At 37.6% G+C, this 27,825-nt stretch overlaps 2 protein-coding genes and 1 pseudogene across 5 annotated transcripts; 1 reads left to right on the top strand and 2 right to left on the bottom strand.

The window, feature by feature from the left end:
• Positions 1 to 45: 45 nt before the first annotated feature.
• CCDC43 (coiled-coil domain containing 43) lies at positions 46 to 17,414 on the top strand. 3 transcript variants are annotated; one of them, XR_013997378.1, is made up of 7 exons: positions 46 to 276; positions 1,776 to 1,863; positions 3,214 to 3,349; positions 4,878 to 4,936; positions 6,448 to 7,668; positions 8,395 to 8,468; positions 11,675 to 17,414. XR_013997378.1 is itself a non-coding variant. In XM_081115976.1 (5 exons), the coding sequence occupies exons 1-5, from the start codon at positions 73 to 75 to the stop codon at positions 6,633 to 6,635; spliced, it is 675 nt and encodes a 224-aa protein (XP_080972102.1). In that variant the 5' UTR covers positions 46 to 72; the 3' UTR covers positions 6,636 to 8,033. The 3 variants fall into 3 exon arrangements, 1 of the variants encoding a protein (XP_080972102.1); XR_013997377.1 differs by lacking the exon at positions 8,395 to 8,468; XM_081115976.1 differs by lacking the exons at positions 8,395 to 8,468; positions 11,675 to 17,414 and having other exon boundaries at positions 6,448 to 8,033.
• MEIOC (meiosis specific with coiled-coil domain) lies at positions 8,123 to 24,166 on the bottom strand (the record flags this gene model as incomplete). The annotated part of the gene is made up of 7 exons (XM_081162024.1): positions 8,123 to 11,290; positions 11,654 to 11,834; positions 14,394 to 14,528; positions 15,104 to 16,973; positions 18,025 to 18,129; positions 20,162 to 20,319; positions 23,999 to 24,166. 7 exons carry the CDS (start codon positions 24,164 to 24,166, stop codon positions 11,061 to 11,063), a joined length of 2,847 nt encoding a protein of 948 aa, XP_081018150.1. The 3' UTR covers positions 8,123 to 11,060.
• Positions 24,167 to 27,057: 2,891 nt separating this feature from the next.
• LOC308568812 (cytochrome c oxidase subunit 6B1 pseudogene) lies at positions 27,058 to 27,324 on the bottom strand (annotated as a pseudogene). Its single transcript has one exon. The product of its transcript is annotated as a cytochrome c oxidase subunit 6B1 pseudogene (transcript).
• Between the last annotated feature and the right edge of the window lie 501 nt (positions 27,325 to 27,825).

Here is a 27,825-nt window from a genome sequence, read left to right as displayed (position 1 = left end):
AGTGGGCCCGCGGCGCGGCCCGTCAGGCACTGCGGTAGGCGCCCTAGGGGCTGGCAGGACCCTGACCCCAAGATGGCGGCGCCCAGTGAAGTGGACGCACCTGCCTCCGGCGAAGGCGGTGGCGAGGGCAGCGGCTTTGGGTCGTGGCTAGATGGACGGTTGGAGGCGCTGGGAGTGGACCGAGCTGTTTACGGCGCCTACATCCTGGGTGTTCTGCAGGAGGAGGAGGAAGAAGAGAAGCTGGACGCTCTGCAGGGTATTCTCTCAGCTTTCCTGGTGAGAAGCCCGGACTCATTTCTCGAGCCTCTTGCCAGCCCGTCAGTACTTTGAATCCCCGTTCCCCTATCCTGTGTCCCAGAGGATTAGTGGAGAGGAATACTCTTCTGAGTTCTGGGCCTAAGGGAAGGGGGTTACTTCTTTACCCTGGGTTTGGGGAACCGGGAAGGTTGTAGGTGCGTAGAGAGGAATGGCTTTGCCCACTCTCTCGGATGCCTGTGGGTGAGTATTTTTCGGAAGTCGTTGAAATGTCTAAATGAGAGTTTTGTCGTAAACGTCTAACGACCAGTTTCATTGCCATCCGTTGACAGTGTTCAGAGGGGGGAATAAAGTGCTCTGGGATGTCTCTGTCCTTTAAGAGGCAGTGCCCAGGACTGTCCCGTGACAAAAGCCTCTCTATTCCTATTTTGGAGGTAGGAATCCAAAAAAAGTAAGCTCGTCGTAGAGGTCTTTTCATGCCTAAGCAGAATTGAAGCAAATATTGTGCTTTATTCTGTATAGTATGTAGAAATGCAGTAGTCATTGTTGTGTGTGTGGTGGGGGGAGTAGGAGATCAGAGTTTTGAAGAAGAAAGATAAACTTGGCATTTAGCTTCTTAGAGGCAGATTCAAGAATTCAGAAATGTGTATTTTAATCTGTGTTTAAGTAGTAAGTCACCAAATTGTCCACTTTTCCTGATCATTCCTGCTGCCTTCATCTCCACTAACACTTGGTGAAAGGGTCATTTATTGATTGGGCACATGGTTGAAATATAACACTAGTGCAGCTGTCCCAGGACCTCCTGGCAAGGGCCCCCAGAGCATGCTCTGGTGACACTGACCTATATTTGGGAAAGCCTTAACATAGCTTGTGATGGAGCTCCTAAGTTCAGTGGAAATACAACACAGTGGAATAAATTCTTTGTAGGTTGTAGAGTAAAAGAGTAGGACGCAAGCAATTCAAGTTAGTTTTTATGTCCAGCTGGGAAGTTTCTAAAGAGTCTATGAAAAAGAAATTGAAGTAACTTGGCTACCCATTGGTACCAACTCCTTGACCTATTTTTTTCATAGTGTCATCATTTGGAGCTGTGTGTCTGCTGATAAAGACAGGCATGAATTTGCCTTAGACTATTAAAACTCTTGGCATGAAGAGTGATAACCCTTGCATACCGAGTTAAGTATATTGGCCAAAGAAGATTTCACAGAGGAGAAAGGTTTTGACTTAGGCAACAGATTTTTGCTCCAAAAGAATAAGGAAGACTGCCCTGAGTTGGTGGGAATCCTTTCCCCTGGATCTTGGCAGGATGGAGTGGGCGCTCTTGACCTAGCAGGTGTGGATTCTTGGGACTCACACAAGGATTACTTCTGTGTCTGGAGCCTCAGAAAAGAAACATACTCTGTTCTGTGACTTCCAAATCCTCTTTGTGGTTTCTTCTCATCACCAGCTGTGCCCTCTGCATAGGCTTTGTTCAGGTGAGGGCTCTCTAGGAAGTTAATTAATTGGTCTGCTTTTCCAACTAGGAAGAAGATTCCCTCCTTAACATCTGCAAGGAGATTGTAGAACGATGGTCAGAAACTCAGAATGTTGTCACCAAAGTGAAAAAAGAAGGTAGAGTTGGAGTTCTGATGTCTAACCTCCATTGCCTTTTCCAATAACCTTTACTATACAGCTCTCAGGGAAAGAGTTTTTAGTTTTCTTTGTTGAATACTCATTTTCCCTAAGGTAATTTAACCTGGCAAACACCCAGCAGCTTTAACTATTTAACTGAATATTGGTTTCCTTTTCCCTTTGCTACTTTTTCACTTCAGCTGACTACAATTACCTTCATTGTGGCTTATGCTTTTTTCCTTTTCACCCTCTTCCCACTGCCCCTTGTAGATTTGCATTGCAGGTATAGGGTCACCTATATTTCCCCACCTTCCACGTTTTTAGAGTCTCATTTCATAGTGCAAACTGTTATTGGTCTTTTGCTTTATTTAACTAAAACCCTTCACCCTTTAAAAGGAAAGAGAAGTGAGTGAATATACTCAGCATTAGGATGCAGAAAACTCAAGTCATTAAAGCCAAACTTGAAGAGAATCTATTCTAAACTATCTACATTGGTAGTTCTCAGTTTTGGTTGTATTTTAGCATCACTTGATTTACTTTTAAAAATGCTAGTGCCTGGGCCACACCATAAACCAATTATATAAGCATCTTTGGCATTGAGGCTCAGGTATTGGTATTTTTTTAAAAGCTCCCCCAGATGATTCTGATGTGCAGCCAGGCATGAGAACCACTTCTTGATACTATTGCCCTCTTCTTTGAGAATGGAGAACTTAACACCTTGTTGATCAGTTATTTAGAACCAGAACTCTCCCATACAGCTGGCTACTTTGGTCAGCAAGGTGTTTAAAATTACGGTACTTAAATTAATGTAAGTGCAGACACAAGTTATCTCGTGACCAGTCAGCAACGTTTGGACGCAGAAACACATGTATACTTGTGACTAGTCAGCATTAATTAATAGTTGATTTTAGTATAAAACAATCTAAGAACTTCACCTGGCATAATTATCAACATGAAAGGGACCAAATTAAGTTGATTCTAGATTCCTTCTTAGGTTTCTGGGGTTGAGAGGGGGAAAAGTTGCATGTTTGGAGACTTAATTTCCTACAGTTCTGACCCACTGCTTTTCAACTTTTTTTTAAATTTTTTTATTAAAGCAGCAGAACTTCAATATATAAAACAAGTAGAAGCAGGGCAACTCTGATTGAAGACAGATACAAGATCTAAAGTCTGGCCTGCATGGCCTTTCCTTACCTTTCTCTTTGGTACCTCCTTTTAGCCCCAGGGCTCTAAGGAGTCAGCAGATTGCTTTTTCTCCAAGCATTGCCTGGGTGAACTAGTGGTCTTGTGAGCTTGTTTTTTCTCACATACAACCTTGTTGTCCCTCTCTCCCCTTCCACCACCTCCCAGATGAGATACAAGCCATTGCTACCCTAATTGAGAAACAAGCACAGATTGTGGTGAAGCCCAGGATGGTGTCAGAAGAAGAGAAGCAGAGAAAAGCTGCCCTCCTGGCCCAGTATGCTGATGTGACAGATGAAGAGGAATATCCTTTTTGTTTTGTTTTTTTAAAATATCTTTATTGATTTCAGAGAGAGGAAAGGAGAGGGAGAGAGAGAGATAGAAACATCAATGATGAGAGAGTCATTGATTGGCTGCTTCCTGCATGCCCCCAACTGGGGATCGAGCCCGCAACCCGGGCATGTGCCCTGACCGGGAATTGAACCCCGATCACCTGGATCATAGGTCGATGCTCAACCGCTGAGCCACGCCCGGCCGGGCGGAATATCCTTTTTGGAGTCTTGGCACCATTTCCTGAGGCTCAAGCCAGAAGCATTTGCTGGTTTCCAGTGAGCTTTGGGAGGCTGCCAATCCCCCTCTGTAGCTTAATTTTCTCTAAAGTGGCAGTGATCTGTGACCCTTTGTGGGTGTGAGGAATGAAGTTGGAATAGTTCACACTGGACTTAAATTTTTCAACACGTAATCAAGTTTGTTTCTGAAAACTTCAACGTAAAACCAATAATGCCTTAATAATGGACCACTTATATTGTACTTTTAGAAAATAAGATATAGCTGTGATTCTTTACCTTTCTTTGCAGTACCATGTAACTTACATCTTTATAGTCTTTCCCAGTTGATAAGGAAACTGATGCACTGAGAGATGAATGGGTGATCAGAGATATTCATATAATTAGTGGCAAAACCAGGACTAGAACCTGTATATTTTGGTGTGAAGGATTCCCAAATTTGGAGTAGTTTCTTTTGAATCTTTAAAAAAAAAAATATTCCATTGACTACATAATTAAAAATGAGACTGAACCCCCAAGTAACACCAGGATAAATCTGGAATTTGAGTGGGTACAGTGTAAAAAGTGTTGCTGGTAGGAGCAGTTTTGGTTCCCTGTGACATTGACATTTGTTTAGGAAATGCTTAGTTTACTGAACCCTCTTGAATGGAGTGTACATCATACCAGAAATGTCAGCTGTTTAATCATGAGTTTACAAAAGAATTCTTAGGCTCTTTTGGGCCAACTTCTCTTCTACTTTTTCCTCATGATTTTTCTTGCCAGGGTTGGCAGAACTATGTTTCTGATTATAAAATCTCATTTCTTGGGCTAAAGAGTGTTTTAAGCAGTGGTTCTCTGGGGGACTTGCTAAAACACAGATTGCTGGGCTCTAGCTCCTAGAGTTTCTGATTTAGTAGATCCAGGATGAGGCCCAAGAATATGCATTTCTAACAAATTCCCAGGGAGTTCTGGGAGCCACACTTTGAGAACCACTGTTTTAGAGATTATCTTGCCATCCCCTGGCTTCCAGGGAATATGGCAGTCCACCCAGATGAGCTTAAGTTTCTTGTCAGCCTCCAAGAGATAAGGATCTTATGGAAGCTCTAAACAACGTTCCCTAAGTTGAGACTTCTAAAGATGACTCTCCTGGGTTTACTACCACATCTCTGACAGTGTCCTTCCATTCATTGTGCCGTTTCTACCCATCAGTTTGTTGAATGTTTTCTTATGTTGGGCTGGAATATGCTAACCTTTGTTTTTCATCCGATTTTCCTTAACATCACTTACCGAAGCAGATGAGAAGGATGATTCAGGTGCCACCACAATGAACATTGGTTCTGACAAATGTATCCTTCTCTGTGTCCATCCCCATGTACTTCTCCACAGAATCATCTTGAGGATCAGTTTTTATTTTGCTGTCATTGCTGGGGGCTCTCCACCTCCAGGAACTCATGTCAGGCTAGCATTGTGAGCCCCTTTTGTAGTACAGCCCTAAGTGGTCAATTTAGCAAGAACTTTTCCCCAAAGAGACCTGTCAGCATGTACTGTGAAGGGTCAGCTTAGAGGAAGTATTTCTAAGGGAAAATAATCTGTAATCTCTGCATATAGCACTGGATTTTCTAGCACTGTGGAAGCAATTAAAATAATATTGAAGTTTTGGTCTCTGTCCTCAAAGACCTTATCATTTGTTGGAAAGAGAACACAAACACCAAATGCTTTTAAGCTAAAAATACAGGTGTGGGCAAAAGTAGGTTTACAGTTTTGAGTATGTGAAACAGAGTTTATTCTTTTTTTAATCCTTACCTAAGGATATGTTTTTATTGATTTTAGGGAAAGAGGGAGGGAGGGAGGGAAACATCGATGTGAGAGAGACATCGATTGGCTGCCTCCTGACAGGGCCCAGAGATCGAACCTGCAACCCAGGTACGTGGCCTTGACTCGGAATCAAACCCGAGATCCTTCAGTGTGAGGGCCAACACTGTAACCACAGAGCCACACTGACCAGGGCAGGGCAGAAAAAATTGTGTTTTAAGAGTAGAGAGGAGCTTGTCTGGTAGTAACAGGTTATGTTTTTAAAGTCATAAGAAATGAGGGGTAAAGTTTTTGGCTGGATATTTTCTAACTGTGGCTAAACTTACTATTTTATAAATTCAGAGTTTGTGGTTAATAGAACATGGATTCATTAAAGCTTTAGTGGTCTAGGAAAACAAATTGATATAGTAAGATTAAACAACTTATTCTTTTCAAGCATTTTAACAGTGCCAAGTACATAATTTTGCCACTTATATTAATACTCTGTTCACTAAAATTAGCATGAATACTCCAACAGTATTCTGCCATTGAATGATATAAGTACTTATTCTAGAATGAAATTTTTTTTTTTTTAAAATATATTTTTATTGATTTTAGAGAGAGGAAGGGAGAGGAAGAGGGAGAGAGAAACATCAACGATAAAAGAGAATCATTGATTGGCTGTCTCCTGCACACCCCCTGCTGGGGATGGAGCCCGCAACCCGGGCATGTGCCCTGACTGGGAATCAAACAGATCTGGATCACAGTCGATGCTCAACCGCTGAGCCACGCCAGCTATGCAGTGACATTTTATTTTCATAAAATATTTAGATTTAGATCAGTCTTAATGAGATTTTTATTGAGGGTTAGTTTTTAACTTGCGTAATGATAATTCTAGAATTTCCTATTAGACCAAAGATAAATATAAGAATTTAAAAAACAAACAAACTAGGAATAGGTAGAAAGTTTTCAAGACTCGGCATGTAGAGCGTGGACAGCAAGAATGAAAAGAAGGAGCAGGAGCTGGGCCTGTGTGACCTCTACCCTATCCCTTAACTCATTGTAGTCCTGTTCCGAAATACCAATGTGGAAGATGTCCTCAACGCCCGGAAACTGGAGCGAGACTCGCTTCGGGATGAGTCCCAGAGGAAGAAGGAGCAGGACAAGCTGCAGAGGGAGAAGGACAAACTAGCCAAGCAGGAGCGCAAGGAAAAGGAAAAGAAAAGGACGCAAAGAGGGGAACGAAAGCGATAACCGTGGTCAACTCTCTGCTTCCTCCTCATGAACTGACCCGAGGGAGAACTGGTTGTGCACATGTGTATTTAAGAGAAATGGGAGGACGTTGCAAAGTGGTTTCTCAAGGCATTTCCCCTCGTTTACGTGGTCAAAAGGAAAATCCCAAACACTTCTAATAAGATGTGCCATGTCTCTGTGCTGTGGGTAATCAGATTGTTGTAGTTGATACCTGTACCAAAGATCTGGAAGGGGAGCAACCTTTATATTTTAGTACCGAAGTACTGTGCTCCTTTTGGCCACTTTCAAAAGTCTTCCCTCACCTTGGGTAAACCCAGGAATATTCAGAAAGCTGACAGTTTTTATCCTGAAGGAGCAGAATCATGACCACTCCTTCCCTGAGATGAAATGTGGGAGTGTAAATTGCTTCAGAAGTACTGTTTACCCCTAAATGCATTGTTTTAAGACTCAAGTAGAAAGCTAATGAAGAGCCCACCTGGATCCAGATTTTATGTTGCATGGCAACAAACTAGGAAAATGAGAATTATTTGATGGATATTCTAGATTTGAGAATTTTTTTTTTAAAAAGTTCACCCTATGGGAGGAAAGGAAGTATCTTTTTTAAGTAGAGATAGTTAACATTTTTCCTCATTTAGGTTGTGATTTTAAGAAGGATGTGTCAGTATTGTGTGCAAGGATATCATTGTTATCTAGATTCCTCTTGATTGCTAGTAAGAGATTTTAATCTTGTTTTGCCCTAAAACATGAGTATAAAGGCCTGATAATTACAGGTTTAGAGAAAATGGAGGAACTTCCTTTTAAGGAAGAGACACTGGAAATCTCTGCTAACAAGATATTTAAGAGTGTACATAGTAGGTGCTCAACAAATTGAATGAGTGAGTGAATGGGAAAATTGCTTGGGAGAGTCAAAAGTGAGCAGGAACTCTCCATTTCTACTTTTGTCACAAGCGACAGTTTTAAATCAGGCTTTTCTCTTCTTCAGGCAACAGACTGTCAAGAAGCCTGAAGAGAGCAATTTCTCGGACAAAACAAAGTAGGTATTTTATGCCAGGGGTCAGCAAATTACTGCCTGCAGGACAAATTTGGCCCAGTCTGGTTTTGTATGGTGCAAGCTAACAATGGATTTTATGTTTTTAAAGGTTTGTTAATGAATATATGACAGAGACCTTATGTGGCTTGGAAAGCCTAAAATATTTACTATCTGGCCCTTTGGAGAAAAAGTTTGCCAACCTCTATTTTATACCATTGTGATTAACAAAAGTTTTGACTTTTGTGCAGAAGGTAAAAAGAAGCATGGTTAAGGAAAAGATGTTACCACTATACACTCCTATAACCGTGGCATTGGCAAAATTTTAAAAAATAACCACCTTTTTAAAAAATAAACTTTATTTAAATCAGTGTCTTCTGATTTATTCTGATTCCTTTCAGCTACCTATGGAGATGAATTCTGTGCTTAGCAATGTGTTGAATTTTTTGTGCTTTGTTTTGCTTAGCCCTAATAATCTCTTCTACCAGTAGAACTTCCTGAAATCCATAAATTCTCTGCCTCAGTTTTCCTTTCTGTGAGTTTGGGTATTAGATCAGAAAGATTACCTTGTTTTTTTGAAAGTCAGTAAACTGGCTTTGGAGTCCTATTGGAGTCTTAAAGCTTTATGTGGTAGTAGCAATAGGCTGTGTCTACAGATAGTGTGTGAGAGTCTATTTTAATTTAGTAAATCCTTATTTTGGATTTTTGGTTGGTCCTCACCTTGATTTGCAGATTATCCATGGACCCCTGATGGGAGTTATTTCAATCTGCTGTAACAGCAGTCCTTTCTTCTGGGACTCTATTATGTATGTTGCATTAGTGTGGTGTTTATGATCTCTGGTGTTTGGCTGTATGGCCAGTCTTTTTGTCTTGTTTGCTAGCTCATATCTGCTCCTTAAAATGGTATAGTTTGGCTATAGCACATGGCATGTTGCTGTTTGGGTTTTTTGTGTGGAGTTGAGCAGAAGCTTCCATGGTTTTTGATTAGAGCCCCAGGGCTGGCAGTTTTTGGAACCTGTTAATGTCTTTTGGCTCAGTGTATGTTAAACAGAAAAAAAAGATCAGCTCATTAGGCTTTGAGTTAAGTTTATTCACTTAACTCAGGTGCTAATAATAAATCCTTTATGTCTAAAGTGTTCAGTATTGCAAAGGACAAATTTTAGACATCACATATGGTATGATTGATACTTTAAACCACATTCGGGATTTCAGCCATAACATTAATTCTCAACTTTCTAAAACTTTACAGTAGCAGATTATTCAAATGGAAGAACACTGATATAATTCAAGGTAGTTTTCAGCCATCTTTATATAAAATGCTTTTTCTGTTTTTTTTAAAAAAATTTGAGTATGCCAAATTCTTTTGGATTAGAAATGATGGGAGCATTAGTTTTATTAGTTTCAACTACAAGTCTTATGTGATATTTAGTTTATAAGGTTTTCATGGGTAGTAATTCAGAAGTATAATACATAAGAACCGTCCATTAACGGGTATACTATAGAAAGGGACAACCAACTAATTTGAGAACTATCTACAGGGTGACAGTTAATGAAACTTCAAAGAATGTTTATGTTAATTTATGTTAATTTTTGTTAATAGACTAATGTTTCATTTCTGACCACTGCCATGTCAAAGCTTCCCTAGAATTTTTACCCTAGTTTGCCTGGATTAGCATGAACACAGAGCAACAGTTTCATCTTTGAAGGAGGTAAGGTTAGATCCAAGGATATCTTGAATGGCATTGATTCATCTACCAACATTATTACTTATGTGCTAATAGTAATGAAATTTAAAACTTAGCACCAGTTTTTATCAGTTAAATGAAATTTGGTTTTCTAACATGAGTGACTTTTAAGGTTAGAAACTAATACAAATGTAAAAAATGAAACCAGTTATTTTCAACAAAATAATTTATTTTCTTTTCCTGAGAGACTAAATTAGTACAATATTTGTTATTATAACATCCAACATGTCTTATGTCAAACTTAACCACTTTCTATGCAGTGACTGTGGTGGGGTGATCTCTTTCATTTGACTACCTTCAATGTAATTCATTTGGTAGTTCTAAGGCATATCAATGATCAAAATGTTTCTCCCCACAGTTACTCCTGAATTCTCTCAATCAGTTTCTTCCGCACATCATCTAAAGAAAATTTATGTGGTGTGATTACACTCTTTTTTAATACCAGGATTTCTAAAACTAGGAAAAACACCAACATTTAAAACATCAGTGTTTCTAGTCAAGGATAGTTCAATTAAATTTCATCAGTACATTATATCATAGTTTAACTCATGCTAGAAATGTTAAAGCCCAAGATCTGAGTCACATAATATCAACATTTCATATTAATGAATAAATTACTTGGGTTCCATACAAAGATATTAAGTGATGAGAAACAGAAAAAGCCAAGCTTTCAAGAGCTCTTTTAAAAAAATACAGAAGCAAACTAATGAACACAACTACACAAAATACACACTAACCAATTGCAAACTAAACTAGTTAAAGATTAACCTTAAAAAAATACATTTTAAAACTTCGTGATACCCTCATAAAAGGCAGCAAACTAAGGGTATTACAACAATAGTCATTATTTTAGTTACTGTGCATCAAATCTAAAAGATCCAGATAAAGGAAATGTTTTGTTTCGATTCAATTTAAACACTTTAAAATTGGAAATATTTAATAATTGATAGTATAATTAAGTTTTAACAATATACACAAATGATTTGAACAGCTTTTATATTCAGTAACTTGCATGGTTTTTACACTGGCACTTTTATCACTAATTTAGGAGAATCAGATGCATTTCCCTCCATATACTTAGGCACTAAGATTTCAAATTATAAATATGGTAGTAGTTTAAATATTAAAATTTTACATGAATATTGGGTTCATTCTTGTTTTCCTTTGTTTCCTAGGTATTATCCAGTTTTGTAAGGAAAACACTTTTATATCACAATCAAAACTTGTCTCGGTTACTAGACTGTAGCCATAATTGGGTTACAGTCATTTAGATTCATTATTTGGAATTATACTTACTAAGGCAGACCTAAATGAAACTTATCTTCTAGAAGAATTTCACATTTGCATTTACCTGCACTGCAGAATGGGTTTAAGCAATATTTTAGCTGTTAGGAAATATTTAATTTACTTAAACTTATCTTTGACTACTCAGAACTCCTACAGTAGTCAACTTTCCCTTTGAGTTCACTTTAAACTATATCTGATTCATTCCAAATAGATTTTTAAATAGAAGTTAGACTTCATTAAGGTATTAAACTCTAAATCTGAAAAAAATGCATTGAAATTTTCAAGTTTGACAAGTTCATTAAAATTGTTGAGCATGTCTTGATATATTTACTTATCAGCTTTTTATTCTTTCTGCTTGGCATTTCCTTAATGTTTGTTTGCATCACCTCTCTGGTTCATTGGATTGCTACTATTTATGCTTTCATGGACTTTATCTTCACAGTTTACTATATCTTGTAAAGCCTTTTCCACATCCGTTTGGCCAGCTGTATTGGCTGTTTTTGGCAAAGTCATCTGCAGTGCACACCACAGAGTAGTGCGTGCCTTCCGAGTAGCCACACACATCTCTTTAATTGCTGCAGCAAGGGCAAAAACATCTGTAAAAGAAACATTAGAGCCAGTTTACATTAGATACCATTTAAGTTTCCCTTAACCCTTAAAGTGCAGTACTGAGTTACCAAATGATCAAACATTATTTTTATAAAAGGATAGGTATTGACTGTTAACCAAAGTTCTTGACTTAATAATACATATTTAAAAGTGTTGACATTTTAAACGAATCCAGTTAAAGAAACAGATCCAGGTACTTTTGGAGTAGATTATGTGGGCATCATTTACCAATTTATTCTTTAAATAAGTGTAAACCTTAGAATGCCAACCTTTTAACCTTAGAATCTGATTTTATTAACATTCAAACTATCTCACTGCCTTATCAAAAGAATATGCATTAATATTTGTACCTCTGTCATCTTGGCATCTAGGAACTCCTTGCTTTTGACGATTTGAAGCATTAACAATTTCATCCTTTCTACGTGACTGTACAATGTGAATGGACTCCAAGTGTCTATCAAGAGCAGTAGAGATATTGGCATGAAGGGGAGAGCTTCGAAGACGTTCCATTTTGCCTAGTAAAGTTACAACCTGAGAGAAAGATTTTAAATTTTGATAAGGCATGTAAGCACATTGCCCTGTCATTAACTTAAGGAAAAACAAATCTTCAGTGAAGCAAAATAGACATGAGAGCAATAATATTCAATAAATAATTGAATGCTTATTGTGTCCTGACACCATGCTAGGGGAAACAAAGATGGAGCATCAGTCTTTTATACGTATCTTCTTGTATCTGTTAATTCTAAAAGCTATCAGTTAATGGGAATAAAAAACACTGAAAAAGTCAATCAAGCATTCCCATGTAAGTGCAAATATAAGATCCAACACTGTTTTTGGCAAATAGTGTTATTAGGAGGTATTGTTATGGAAAGGGGAAAAAAATATGCTAAAAGGGAGAAGTCCTAGACTGATTAATCCTGACTTCAGCAAGTCCTTCGTGGGCCTCCAGTGTTTTCCTTTTGGAAATCAGAAACATTCAGATTAATACCAACCTAGTGGTTAGTTTTAAGAATCCATAATCCAAAAAATACTTAAATTTATGTTGAGATAATAAATCCTATAATTAATAGAACTGCTAAGAAAAATTAGGAAGTTTCTCAATTTTCTGGTTAATTAAGCTTTTATAAGGCACTGATCAGTCAGGGGAGTATGTTTCATATTTCTAACTTGTTTCAAATTCTAACCTTGGAAGGTGTAAGGAAAGAGAACTTTTTAAATAATTGCCCTTGGGAATTAAATGATTCAAAATTGCCTTGGCCTTTGTGGCTCAGTTAGTTGGGCATCGTCCTACACTCTGAAGGGTTACCATTTTGATTCCCTGTCAGGGCACATGCCCGGGTTTTGGGTTTGATCCTGGTGGGGTGTGCCGGAGGCAGCTGATATTTCACTCTCACCTCGATGTTTCTCTCCCTCTCCCTTTCTCTAAAAATCAATAAAAATAAATCTTTAAAAGTTGCATAAGCCTTGCTGTTCAGTGAGTGGAAGGAGTAGTAAAATACCTCTCAAGAAGCTGAAGGTACCTGAATGAATGCCTCTACCCTCACATTCATATCAAGTTTTCTTGGAATAAATATATGCCAGTTTAGGCCCATGGAGAAAACAAAAGTGTACAATATTAAGTATTTTCCTCCCAATTGTACAACCAGCTAGCTCTTTGAAAGGATAACAACAGAAAAAACATCAAATATTCCAATGAACTATCAATTACATTTTTAAAATAAGAATCATTTTGAATAAGTGTTAAGTGTAAAAAATGAAATTTGCACCAGTGATTTTTAATAAACTTTTAAAAGATTTCAGAATTCTATAAAACTAGCAAGCTAGAAAGTAGTACATGTGAAAATATTCTTGCCCTTTGTATATTATTGATCTAATGTTCCTAAATATAAAGTTATAACAGCTATAAGCATAACCTAACTTAATGTGACGCATTACCAAAGCTGGTAAAAGTGTATTTCTTAACATCCACAGTTTGCAATCCTTTGAATTACTGCTGAGAAATGTATTACTGAGAAAAAGGAATTTTAACTTGGAACAGTTTTAAGAAAATATAATAAAAGACTGAAGTTTTTATTAACATAATATCTGGCTGTAATACATGTCAGTATCTGACTAAAGCATTGATAAATTTCATTGTACAGATTTACAAATTTGATAAAAGAATCTCAACTGACCAAGGCTGAAAGCTAGGTAAAATCAATATTTTCCACTAAAACAGTTCATATCTATATTTTAAAAACAGCATGGTACAAGTAAGAAACCGATGTTCAATAAAATAGACTGTTAGGTTGATTTTTTCTAATTCCTAAAGTGGCTTTTGTTCTATTGTAGAAGCAACCTGTTCCACTGCATGATTTTTCTCAGGAAATCATCAAATTTTACTCGGAAAACTGACTTTTTAAGAGGAATATCAAAAAAGAAAAACATTTACCCTACTCTATTAAAGTTGATTAGAAAATCCTGAAATTACAAAAGAAATAATAGGTAATCATTTATTAAATTACAAAAGGACTTAATATCAGTATTTTATACATTTTATTTGAAGTGATACACTCCTTTCCAAAAACAAGGCTATTTTATAAAATTATGCATACTTACATACTTCAGTTTATTAGTGTTTAATACACTGCTGTATATACTTGTTTGTTGAATAACTTAAGAGTGCAGGCTTAAGAAAATGAAATATAATTCCCTATTAATTTACCATCCTGTGTAATGCAAGCACAGCTTGCTCATCAAGCTAGAAAACAAATGTTTGTGACTAAGAAATGGGACTTTCCCTATAAATAATATTCAAAATAATTTTGCTTTAAAAAAATTCTTTCTGTTGAGGATTAGCTCCATTGCCAATTAGGGTTTGAAGAGGAACCATTTAAGTCATTAAACCTACCTTTTCAATAATTGAGTGGGGCTATTTTCCCTTTCCTAAATATTAATCACAGTTCTAGGACCAAACATGGAAAAGAATATACTTCAAAGAGTTACACAGAAATGTGATCTTAAAATCCTTTAGAATTCTTACTTACTGAAATGTTATAAAAATTTATCAAGCAATTTAAAAGTCCACTATTGGAAGTTTTTATAGCTTACTCTGGCTTGTTCTCGAAGTTCATCCACAATTAAGCGATCAACCCTAGATGGGTTGGAAGTCAGCCTTGGAATTGGAGTATTGTTAGTACTGGATACTTTTTTTCCTGGGTAATTCTTGGCAAGGGCCAATTCAGTCTGTAAAAAAATTATATAATTTTTAGATGGTGAATTTTCCAAATATGATTCAGTTGTAATATCTCTTAGGCTTAAGCAATAAATTGAAAATTACTCCTTTAAGTAATAATTCTGTTTTGGTATCGAAAGGCAGCAAATACAAACCACTGTATTTTTCTGTCATATTTAATACAAATAAAATACCTGAACACTCTAACAGTTTAATACTTTAAAAATTAAAAGAAGTTAACTTTAACCCATTAAGAAAAAACTCTACTTCATTGGCAAAATAAATTTTACATTGAGTAACAATTTTTTTAACCTCGAGCTTTTTAGCCATTTTTCCCCTTACATATTTATTTTTATTTTAAACTTTTTATTGGTGATTACAGATGTTTCCATTTCCCCCTCCCCCCAGCTCTTTCAGTCTTTCAGTCACCTAATTAATCCCTTCTAGTCATAGACTTAACAAATACTGCCTGTTAGAGACTAATTCAGCTTAGAAATAAGACAAGTACTCAAAGCACACTAAGGTAAACAAAATGAAGATGCAGGGGACATACTAAGTTACTCCTAACTGGATAGCTTTGTGTTACCTTTTTTCTCTCCTTTTCTAATGCTCTCCATTGTTCATAGCACTCTTCTAGACGAATATGAAGTTCACTGGCCGGTCCACTACGGGTTTTAATTGGTCTTTGAAATCCAAAAGTTGGCACGAAACCAGAAAAGGAATTATCACCATACATCATATCATTAAAATAAGGGTATAAATGGCTTAAATCATCATAAGAAAACAAATCATAGGAATCCAACAGTGGAACAACTGAATGGCCAAATGGATGGGTGGATCTTAGGGGAAACCCATTTGAACCAAGTTGTTGAAAACTCTGATTATGCCTTAAATCTCCCATCATATAATTAGAAAAGCATGACGCCTGTGTGCGATTCACACGGCTATTAATATTGTTGTCTCCACTTCCCTGTCTGTGGCTATTAAAATGACTCTGTGCCTCCAACAGATCTTGATACGTATTTTGAGATAAGCCATCTAAATGCTTTGGACCTTCCTCAGGATCATAATGTCCACTCTGGGGCTTTGTCTGAAAATTATGTTTGTTTACATTTTCAATGATCCCATACTGTTGAGCTGAGTAGTTATCACAAAATCCGTTTGGCTGCTTTATTTTTTTATCAGTAACCAATTCAAAGAGATTTTCTTCTGCAGTCTTTGTCAGTCCTTCCATGTGATTGACAGATTGAATTCTTTCTGCACCATTATAACTAAAATCAAAACTAGAAAATGCTGAAGGGTTTTCTTGGCAATACTTCTGAAACAAATTGCTATTTGGAGTTAAATTTGTGGATGATAGTTGGGGGAAATCTGAAGAATGGTTAGAACCTTTCGAAGCTGCACTTAAATGACTATTTAATTTCATTAAGTTACCTTGATTTCGATAAGGAATAGGAATGTTATTTTTTGTGTGGACATTCATCCAAGTTGGCCTATTTATATTGATACCTCCTGAAGATGTTGCTGAGTTTGACAATAAATTCACTGATTTAAAATACTCAGAATTGGGGGGGTCAGCTTTAGCAAACTGTTGCTTTTCTGTGACATTAGCAAAATCACTATTAGCTGAACAAACTGTATGAGGTTTTAGTCCATATTCTGATTTTAAGCCAAAATCAGCAGTGAATGCTGCTTCCTTTGCAAACTGTTTTTCTGTCAGGTGTGATGTAGTTTTTGGAAATGTGAAATTCTGCTGGTCAGACATTGTCTCTTCCATCTTTTTCTGATTTGCTGGCTTAACCTGAAATAACTTTGTGTAGGTGTCTGCTTCTACAGCTGGTGTTTCAGGTGTGCCATTGGCTAATTTTTTGCTATCTTGGACACTAAAATTTGAACACTTATTAAGCTTAGCCTTATTAGAATGAGCATATTCTGAGTATCTACAATAATCTGCATTTTCATTGTATCTATTAAACTGGGAAAGAAATATCTCTGCCCTTTTTTGCTGTAATGGTGCTTCAAGACTTTTAACACACATTTTCTCTCTTCCATAAGGGTAAGTATCAAGTCCTGATTCTTTCATGACGTCAGACAGGCCAGCTTGTGGTGTAAAACAGTTTTTGACAAATGGATATTCTTGGAATGTTGTCTTAGCTGTATCATTTGTCTGAATATTGAAACAGTTAGAATGATCACTTCGTGAGGGGTACATCCATTGTTCTTCAAGGTCTAAACCAGTAAATCCATGATAAAGTTCATCTATTTTTTGTTGTGGTGTAAGATTACTATTATGCAGGTATTGCTTTTCCACTGCTGACACAGATTCACCACTATAAAAAGCTTGCTGAGAGATGGCTGTATCTATTGGCCTTTTGGTTTCTGTTAACAGGTCATGGTGATCTGCAAATCTGCTTGTGTTCATTGGCCAAACTGACTTTAAATTGGAGGAGCACGTCCTAGAACAAGTAAATATATTTAATTACAATTTAGGTTTTAAAACATTTTATGTCCTCAGTGGAGAAGGTAGGAGAGGTTTTCAAAAACATTTATCTCGCCCCACCCTCACCATTCTCTAATCCTTTTCAACTTTGTCTTATAAGCTACCATTACATTCAGATAATTCTGTCTCTAGAATTGTGCTATATGCTATATAAATATGTATTTTACTCTTAATATGTCTTCACTATACTTTTTCAAGAGGCATTAACTAAAGCCTGAGGCTGATGACTGCATGGTCTTACATAATATTTTATCTATATAGTAAGCAGAAAGCAAAGTTAAAATTTTCCTTTACTTAGGTTATTACATAATTCAAAAGTGTTGTTGACCATGACTTCTTCAATGAAAAAAGATGTGTTTTGTTGAAACTGTTATTGAAATTAAAATATTTGGTTACATGTGTGCTGCATACTTCTCTATTTATGAAATAGGACTTTTGGGTATTATGGTTTTCACACCCAAATAAAACAATTAATGTATATTTTTTAAAATTTTACCAAATGAATAAAATCCATATGGATTTCTGCGCAGCAGAAATGCTAGTTTTATTCTTTGGGATATATGTATAAAAACTCCTTGGACTTTATACTCTCTAAGCCAAACTTTATCTCATGAACTCAAGGGAAATAGCTCTGAATTATGCAAGAATAATCTTCCAAATGAAAGTTCTTAATAGCAAATTAAATCTTAGACGGAAACTTCCAATTGTATGCAAGGACCTCAGCAAAATCAAGGCTCCTAAAAACAAGTATTTGAATTAAGATGTCTACTATGAGATGACCCTCTATTAAGTAGAAATAAAAGTTAATAAACAGGATAATCTAGTATACATGGTGGGGCAAAAGTCGGTTTACAGTTGTTTACATGGAAAATAATACAATAATTAATACTAACAGAAGAATAAACTGTGTTTTGTGTACTCATAACTATAAACCTACTTTTGTGCCACCCTATGTGTGAATTTAAAAGCTTACTGTATATACTATATAGCTTATATGATATACTAACCCTTCAGCAAAATATGGCTGTGACTTATCTTGTTCTTCCAAAATGTTAGATACAAGTCCATATAAGTCTGTTTCACTGCCATAGTCATTTCTTTCTGTTTGAATCCTAAAAATAAATGATTATCACATGAAAATTATTTTACATTGAACTGCAATATATTGATTTCTATTTCCAGATTTATTCTACCATTATTTTCTATAAAATATTTGGATTAAATCTATACCATAATTTCAAATAAAGAAGGAACAAGAACTCAAGAATAATTTCTACTTACCTTACCATCTATGTTATGTAAATATTTTTCCTGCACCTCAAATCCTAGTTCACAATGTATGCTTACCTATTATTTCTCCAAAACATATGCTATTCATTTTAGGTGACCAAAATATAAATCTCTGACCTATGATGCTTGGTACCATAGCTGATCCTGAAAGCATATCCAATCCTATTATACATCCTTCCATCAACACTTGCTCAGATTTTTCATTTGTGATTTGAAAACCATATGAACCTGTTGCTCAATTTTTGTGTCTCTTTATACTAAATGTTAGATTAGAAAATAAAATGTGATATGGTCATCCTAGATACCACAGCAATATTGCAGTTGTCCCTTAAATGTAGCAGACTTGGGGGCTATCCTTAAATCCTTGCCAAAGAGGTGATTTGAGTTCCATGTACCTGATATTCTACCAGGTGACTAACACTGTCTAAATAATACAAAATGTAGAAACCATAAGTAGATGGAAAATTGGTGCCCTTTTACCTCCTATGGATTTTGGGTAATTTGTTCCTAGAATACGTTGTTTTAAATTGTAACTTCTTGTTTTCTCATATTTTGTTTCTAACATTTAATAGTGTTAGGGCATTTTAGAAATAAAAATATCTTGTATATGCATAACACTCATTTGAAATATTAAGAGACTTGTATTTTGCAAGGATATATGATTTACCAAACTTTTTTTGCTAAACAAATGGTCTTTCTCCACTACATTATGCTACTTCACAAATATTTAATATAAAGTTTTTTATATAATAAGGTATTAGTATATATCTAAAAAATATTCAGTGGGATATATACTAAACTATTAATTGTTATTGGGAGGTGGGAAGGCAGGGTTAAGGTGCGTTTCTGCTTTATATATTTTTGTTAAGTTTTTATTTTTGTAATGAATACATAGTAAGTTAACATTTTTTATAGAATTATATATCACATTATCTTTCTAATAAAATCACTATTTTATAGAGAATTTACCAAAAATTTTAAAATTTAAAAATTTTTTTAATAAGATTTAAAAAATAATTATTTTCTGCTTAAAATGTATCAGCTTCTATCAACTGCTCCCTTATATGTAATTAAAATAAAGGAAGATGTCACTCCCCTAGGCTTCTCTTTGCAATAGGCTCCCATAATATCCTATACTTACTCTTTTCAACCTTACTTTACTTGCAGTGCCTGGCAAGTCATCATCATCATCAGTATTGTAAACTATAAAGGCAGGGATAATATTTGCCATGTTAATGCTAATATCCCCACTAGGAGAGAATCTGGCATCGAGTAGGCCCTTATTTGTGGAATTGCATAGAAAATTAAGCCCTGGTCAGGTACCTCAGTGGTTGGAGCATTGTCCCATAAACCAAAAGGTTTCGGGTTCGATCCCCAGTCAGGGTTCATTGGTAGGCAACCAATTGATGATTCTCTCTCACATCAATGTTTCTCTATCTCCTTTCCTCTCTCTCTCAAATCAATAAACATATCCTCCTGTGAAGATAAAAAAAAGTATATTTAATAAAAATCCTGTTTATTGAGTACTTGTGAAGGAAAAAAAATCACTGAAAATTTAGAATTGGATGAAAAAACATCTAAAAATTTTAACTCATTTATATATCTTTCAAAAGAGGAACTTAACATTTATTCACTAAAGGTTTCCTCTAATGAATAAAAACCAGCAATAAGCTAAAAATTATATACACGTAACTGCCCAGTTTAGGGTTTCCTAAAAGTTTGATAAACGTAAAATTATGCCATAACAAAAATTAATATGCCAATACAGGGAACAGAGCTAATACAACTGGGTTCCCATGTAATCAAACTTAAAAACACTTTGTTTAGCCTGAGAAATATAACTTATTAATTTACCTGTTCTTTACATTAATTTGAGAATTAGAAGGCTGCTTAATATCATCTCCATAAGTAGACCATGGTGCATAGAAAAGTGAAGAATCTACAGAACTTGCATATTCTGTTGATGAAGAAAGTGGAGTATAGGTCTGCCTTAGGTCAACATTGTCTTCACTCTGAAATTTTAAAGAAATGCTTGTGTATCAGACACATCAAAACTACATTTATTACAGAATAGTGGTATAATAAGAAGTAGGAGGAAATAACACAGGTGTAAGAGTTGGGAGACAAAATCAAATCTAGACTTAGCCATTTAAGCTTAATTTACACTAGGGATTGGCAATTTTCTTCTGTAAAGAGCCAGATAATAAATACTAGGGTTTGTTGACTGTCAAGGTCTCTGTTGAAAGCAACCATAGATAGCCCTGGCCAGTGTGGTTCAGTGGTTAGAGCATCAGCCTAGGGTGTGCGGGTTTGATTCCCAGTCAAGAGCAAGTATCTGAGTTTGCAGGTTCGATCCTGGGGTGATCTATCTGTCTCCCCTCCTCCTCCCGTCACTTCCACTCTCTCTAAAAATCAGCTGGAAAAAACAAATATCCTCAGGTGAGGGTTAACAAAAAATAAAAAAATAAAAAAATCATAGATATCCAACATGGAAACAAATGGATGTAACTGTATTCTAATAATAATAAAAAATTATGCCCTAGTCAGTTTGGCTCTGTGGTTAAGAGCATCGGCCTGCAGACTGAAGTGTCCCAGGTTGAATTCTGGCCAAGGGCATGTACCTCGGTTGCAGTCTCAATCCCTAGCCCCAGTCGAGGTGTGTGTGGGAGGCAATCAATCAATGTGTCTCTCTCACATCAATGTTTCTCTTCTCTCTCTCTCCCTTCCACTCTCTGAAAAGCCATAGAAAAAATATCCTCAGGTGAGGATTAAAAATATATACATATACAAAAACAGGCACTTGGCAGATCTAATCGAACCCCGGGAGTACTTGTTGCTTATACCTAGTATAAAACGCCTATAATTATTGAAGTTTTAATTTTTTGAACAGATGAGCATAATGTGGACACTAGCAATGTTCTTTTTCAGAAATCATTTACAAAACTCAGTCTTAATGCTCCCAATCTGTTAAAAAAAAGTTAATGTACATTTAGATAGAATTTCAAACAAATTCCATATACATTATTGCAGTCAGTCAACCCTGTGATATAGGTATTCTATTAAAATAGAAAAATGAGAAAACTGAGGCTACAAGTTACTGAGCCCAAGGTGACAAAACTAAAACCCAAACTCAAGGCCTTCTTACTCCTACTCTAAGGCATTTAAAAACAGTATCTTTAATTTTCAGTCTCCTTTTTATTTTTGAGAGATATTGTAAAAATGAGATGATATATGTTATGATCTCTTCAGAAAATTCCAAGATATTACTACAATTAGGAGAAAAATACCAGTTAATTTTTCTTGTGAACACTTCTATAATGAAGTTTGAGTAAATAGGTGAAAGTTTGAATTTTAAGGTTTTAATGATTTAAAATCCTGTCTCCTTCCAAAAAGGACTGAGAAGTAAAAATAATTTAAAATACCTGAAATAGAATGAATTTAATAATAAATAAAAGATCAAACATTTAGATGCATTTTATTCTAGGAAATGCTTTTTTAAAGAAGTCTGAAAGTATAGGTTCACAATTTTTAACTCTCCAAATATGGAACTACTAAAACCTGAGATGTAATGACTACAAATATCCAGGTATAACACAGTAGAAATGATTATTTTCTTATAAAAGCTGGGGTAGATGTAGGTTTATAGTTGTGACTATGTGAAACACAGAGTTTATTCTTGTGTTATTATTTATTAATCCTACTTTTGCCCCACACTGTACTTATAAATACAGAATAATATGATTGTGACTAAAAAAAATTTCTAATTGCTTTTATTTTCTTAATCAAAATTTACATTGGCCTGGCTGGTGTGGCTCAGTTGGTTGAGCATGTCCCATGCATCAAGAGGTCACCAGTTTGATACCCAGTCACAGGGCACATGCCTGGGTTTCGGGCCTGATCCCCAGTAGGGGGCGTGCAGGAGGCAGCTGATTGTCCTCTCTCATCAATGTTTCTCTCTCCCTCTCCCTTCCTCTCTCTTTCTAAAATTAATAACATATTTTTTTAAATTTACATAAAAAGAGAAGACATATTTAGATTAGATTAAACTATCCTATATTCCTAAATTTTTGTTCTTATAGACATAAACATACAATATTGAGTTTATACTTTAGTAATAAAATATGAAAATACCTTCCAATCAGCTATCTTCAAGAATCTCAAATATTTTACAGCCATTTTGCTAAGAGTGCCACTAAAAACTATCTTTCTAGATGTTAGTAACTTTTATAAATACTTTTGTCTTTAGAACCTTTCATAATTTTATTCCTTTAGTTCTGAAGTTTTTATCATAGGCCCACCTCAACTCTCTTTTAGCTGTGAAGTATCCAAAGTGACATAAATAATTGTTCATCTTTTTTTTAATCCTCACCTGAGGAGTGAGGATATTTTTTCCATTGATTTTTAGAGAATGGAAGGGAGGGGGGAGGGAAGAGAGAGAAAAAGAGAGAGATCGATATGAGACACACACATCCATTAGTTGCCCCCCCCCACCCCTACTGGAGCGGGGAATCAAGCCTGCAACCCAGGTATGTGCCCTTGACTGGGAATCGAACCCAAGACCGTCTGGCGCTTAGGCCGACACTAACCAATGAGCCATGTTGCTAGGGCTGTTCATCTTTTTTAAATAGCTGCTTAAACAAAAGGAGCATTTTCAGATTATGCAATATCAAATGAGATACAGAGTACTGGAAACTAAATATATTTTGGGAACATTCTTTCAAGTATATTTCACATTTTAAAATAAGTTTTGAGTATTAGAAAAATTAAATCATTTTAAGATTGATTTAAATTTTATATTCCAGGATAAAACAAGCAACTAAAGTAATGTGGTGAATTCAAACATAATTATAATTTAAATATCTGGATCCTTTCCAGTTAAAACATTTACAGAAATTAAAAATGCAAATACTTGGGGTTGGCATATTAATTAGGTCTAGGTAACTGCAAGATTTACCACTTATATCCTTGATATACTTAAAACAACTAAAAATAAATTCAAGTACATTTTAGTAGTGATGCAAACATTATAGAGATTGGTGGAATGCTGGTCTTAGCAGTGAAAAGACCTGGGTTCCACTTGGGCTTTGTCATTGAGGGTACAAATCAAGCTTTCTGAGCCTCAGCTTCTCAATCTATGTGGTGGGCACAATATAAGGCTATAGTGTGGATTAAATAATTTATTTCAGGATATTGTTCTAATTCAAAGTATAACAATGTCAACATTGGTGTCCTGGTTAAATAATTTCAAATAAAAATGACTTACATTATCCTTAGACCAATTTAATATGACTAACAAAATCAGGTGAGGTAAAAGGTAGTATATAATGTAGGACATTGTTAAAGCCAGAGAATAAAGGAGTGACAAAAATTTCACCTTTAAATTATCAAAAGTATGTTTGTACGGATTTACAATAAAGCTTGAAGGAAAAAATATGTTAAGGTCTTACTAAGTAAATAATGGATTTTCTTACATTTCTGACATCATTGAAGACAAGATGAAAACAACAATCAGTTAAAAATCTTATTCCTTAACTTGTTTTCAAAGTATGTATTCTGCAAACTCTGTATTTAAAATGTTACAGTTTTCTGGTCTTAAACTTGGAGCAATTGAAACACCTACGTGAATCGGCTCAGGGAAATGAATCTTATTAGAATAAATCCTCTAACAGAGGGCAGAATTGATTAATGCACCTGCGCTTTGTAGCAATCATAGAAGGAAGAGGAGCCGGCCATCACGGTGCTGAACACATCCGTTAGTCTGCCGCTGGCGTCGGCGCTGAGGTTCCAGCAGCGATTCGCACCTCCGCGGAACGCCACCTTGGGCTGCACGAGCAGGAATAGGAAACCAGGGAGAGACATCATGCCGTGCGAAGCCACGGCTGAAATGGCTCCTATTGTTCGCCTCGACCGTTCCCCTAACTTAATTCCGAATCCCCGCTGAGGACACTAATTTGGGGCCCAGGCTAGAGTCCCTGGGATTTCCTCCTAGTCCTCTGGCCGTCTGTGGGCCTACCCTAAGGCGCCGCAGTCGCCTGCCCCGACTGGCCTACACCGCCAGACACCGCCTCAGCGCCGCCTTGGCCCGACGTGGAGGCGGCAGCGGCAGCCCGGGCTTCGCGACCCCCCAGCCAGTCAGTCCTGTCAGCTGCGCCGCGAATCCCCAGCCCAGGCTCGACCTGTCGCCGCACCCCCGTCCCGTCCCTGAGGCGAGGCCCGAGCGCGCCGTCGAGGCTCCTCGCCAGCGACCTGCCCTCTCCCACCCGGCAGGGACCTCCTCAGAGAACCGCGTCTACGGACGCACTGGCTCCTCAGCCCCTTCTCACCGTCGCCATCCTCCAAGTCCAGCCGCCACCCAGACCCCGACCGTCCCTACCGGTTACCTCAGGTCCCTCCCTCAGGCCTGGGGGGTGAGGGAGCTGCCAGGAATGTCCGCCTCTCACCTCCATGGGCCCCCCAGCCCCTCTGGGACTCGGTACAGCTCCTGGGGCACCGGGGTGAGGGGGCGCGTCGAGGCCCGGCTCCCTGGGCCCGCACCCCGCCTCTGTCGCCGCCGCCGCCCCGGGCGCTGCCTGGAGCGGGTCTGTGGTTCGGGGGGTCGGAGCCGGGAAGGAGGGTCTGGGGGAGAGGCCGTTATATTGCCAAACCCAGCTCGCGACCCGGCACAGAACCGCCCCGACCCGCCCCCTCCTGTGAGACCCGCCCCCTGTTTTACACCCCCCCATTGGCCCTCTGCCCAGCCAATGGGCAACCGCCTCCGGGGCCCGTTACCCTCCACCCCCCAGAGACAAGGCCGAGAGGGGGCGGTTAGCCGCCCTCGTTCTCTCGCAGCTTCTGAGCTTTTCCCGCTCAGAGTAAAAGGGTTCGGGATTGGCCGGGACTGGCAAGCACCAGCCCGATGATTGGCTAATAGGGGAGTGGAGGGGCGGGGCGTGCATGGAGGGGAAAGAGCGCGGGCTTACCCCGGGAGACAAGTGAGGGAAGTGGTCGGAAGATTTGAGAAATCGCTCAGCAACTGGCTGATAATCCTAAACCTATCCGCTGCCCACCTTGTGCCAACATTTAATTTTTGCCCTTCGAGCCCCCCCACTCCCAGAATCCTTTGGAGCCGCCCGGAGAATAACAGACCTATGCCCGTTTACAGAGGGTGAGGAAACCCTTATGGGATTGGGTGGAGCTGGGATACCCCCTTCCGAGGGAGAGCTGCCTCCTGTCCTAGGTCCCAGGCTGCAGTGGGAGGTGAAGACATTTTGGTGTTAATGTAACTTTTGAACAAAGTTCATTTCGATATGCACCGAACAAGCTGTTTACGTTGGCAGTCCCATTTGGGGATGTGGTATCTTAGAACAATGCAAGTTTTTATTCCGAGACAAAAACTGAAAAAATTTGCGTGCGTTGAAACATCGAAGATGATAGAAGTAAACACAATAAGCACCTTTTAAGGTGTTATATTTAAAACGAAAACTTGAACCCTGGTCGGGTTAGAACATTGTCTCCATACGCCAGGGTTGCGGGTCCAATCCCCGGTCAGGGCACAGGGCACAAACAAGAATCAACCAATTAATGCATAAATAAGTGGAACAACAAATCAATGTCTCTCTCCCCCTCCCTCCCTCCATTTTTCTCTCTTTAAAAAATTTTTTTAAAAATCTATCAATAAAAAATCCGTTTAAAAAAAACGCCCAGAAAAAGAGAGGCACTCAAGATTAAGTGGAAGATGTTCTTTTAACTCAGGCACAAATTAGAAATAGAATAGGGGGCAAGTTTTATTGGCCCGTATTGTCTTGATAGTTATTTTGGATCTCTACTCAGTTTTGATTTTAGAGAGTGGACCAGGTGAAGTGGCTTTTCCTACCTCACCCTTAAAGTTGCTAATATGGAGCTCATTTTCCCTCCTTGCTTTCTTTGAGAGCTTACTGTTCTCTCTGCCAGTCTCTCTCCCACAAAAGTTTGAAAAACTATGAATCTTTTTATGTATATTTTTAATTGTAATAAGATATACATAAGGTTTACCATTTTAACCATTTTCAAGTATACAATTCATTGGCATTTAGTACATTCACAATGTTGTGCAGCTATCACCACTATCCATTTCCATAAATTTTAAAATTATCCAACCAGAAACTCTGTACCCAATAAACAATTTGAGAGATCCCTAAACTATATAATGAAGGGTTTTCTGACACCAATGGACCAGAAAACAGCTTCTTTATAAAAAATTATGAAAAGTTAATAAAGATATACCTGTATACACATTAAAGTGCTTAGTAATTTTAATAAATTACTAAGAATATTTTGCCAATTAAATTATAATCCAGAGTTTTAATTTCGGTCACAAAGTTCAAGGACTTATGAGGGGACCCTTTTTTAAAGGTCCTATAAAGCTTCACAGGTTGTAAGGTACCGCTCGCTGCAAGCAAGCTTTCTTCCAAAGGGTAATCAAAGGACATTCATGAAAGATGTGGTTTCCAAATTGGATGATTATATACCCTTAAGGTGGGAAATATATTCTGGATTTATAGAATCTTCCTGAAAATGCACACCTAATTGTTGCAATCTTTGTGCAGCCCCAAATTCTATATTATTTTGTCTCACTTCCTTTTTTTCCCTTTTGTTTTCTTTTTACACTTTTCCAACAATTTTTTATTATTAGTTAAGCCATGATTCAGGATCCTAGGGTGGGATGTACCCAGGTCCCCCTTCACCTCCCTGGAGAAGTATGGAGGACAGGAGACAGGTGGGGTGCAACTAGTTCAGACCTTCCCAGGAAATGTGCCTTGTGCCAGGCAGTCATCCCAGCCTGACACCAGGATATGGGACAAAGATAGTGGTACACGCTCTGTTACCATTTGTACATGTAGACATCACCCCCTTTAGCAGTCATTGCCTTCTCACAATGATGGAAGTCCAGGTAGTTCTGCCAACAGTTCCTGGTCTGGTTCTGGTTGGGGAAGTGGCTGTCAAAAGGGGCAGTCTGGTAGTTCTTGATTTTGGTCTTGGCGTCTTCCGACATGTTGCTGACTCCTAAAGACACCCCTGAAGCTGCCTATGTGTCTCACTTTCTATTTCAGCAGTCTAAGGTACTGTGAGAGGACATACTTATAGGTTCAATCTGGAAGTTGGGTTGTTTTGTAGATCATGGTTAAATAAGAAGAGGCATGGGCATCTTTTTTGGAATTTGTCAGAGCTAGGAGATGTTCCATTGAAAATGTTTTGAAAAACTGCTCACATTCTGAGCCTGCCCCTAATGAGGTAGGGTTCTCCAGCCCTGTCCTTCGCCGGCACACCTACAAAATTGAAATCTGGAGAAACTACTTCCTTTGACTTCTGCTTTGGAGGGCGGTGTAAGGGAGGTTTCCCCTGTTGTAAGGCCCTACCTCTGTTTCAAGGTCTTTACCTCTGGAACCCTACTGTTTTTCTGACTTAATAATCTGGTTCTCTCCCTTTCTCTCTATTTTTTAAAGCAGTTTTATGTTCACAGCAAAATTAAGTGGAAAATGCAGAGTTCCTCTTACTCCCTG

The sequence above is a fragment of the Miniopterus schreibersii genome (genome assembly GCF_964146895.1).
Source record: "Miniopterus schreibersii genome assembly, chromosome: 16".
In the NCBI taxonomy this organism is placed as follows: domain Eukaryota; kingdom Metazoa; phylum Chordata; class Mammalia; order Chiroptera; family Miniopteridae; genus Miniopterus; species Miniopterus schreibersii.
The sequence above is the reverse complement of the archived record's forward strand: the minus strand, read 5'-3'. Positions and strand labels throughout refer to the sequence as shown.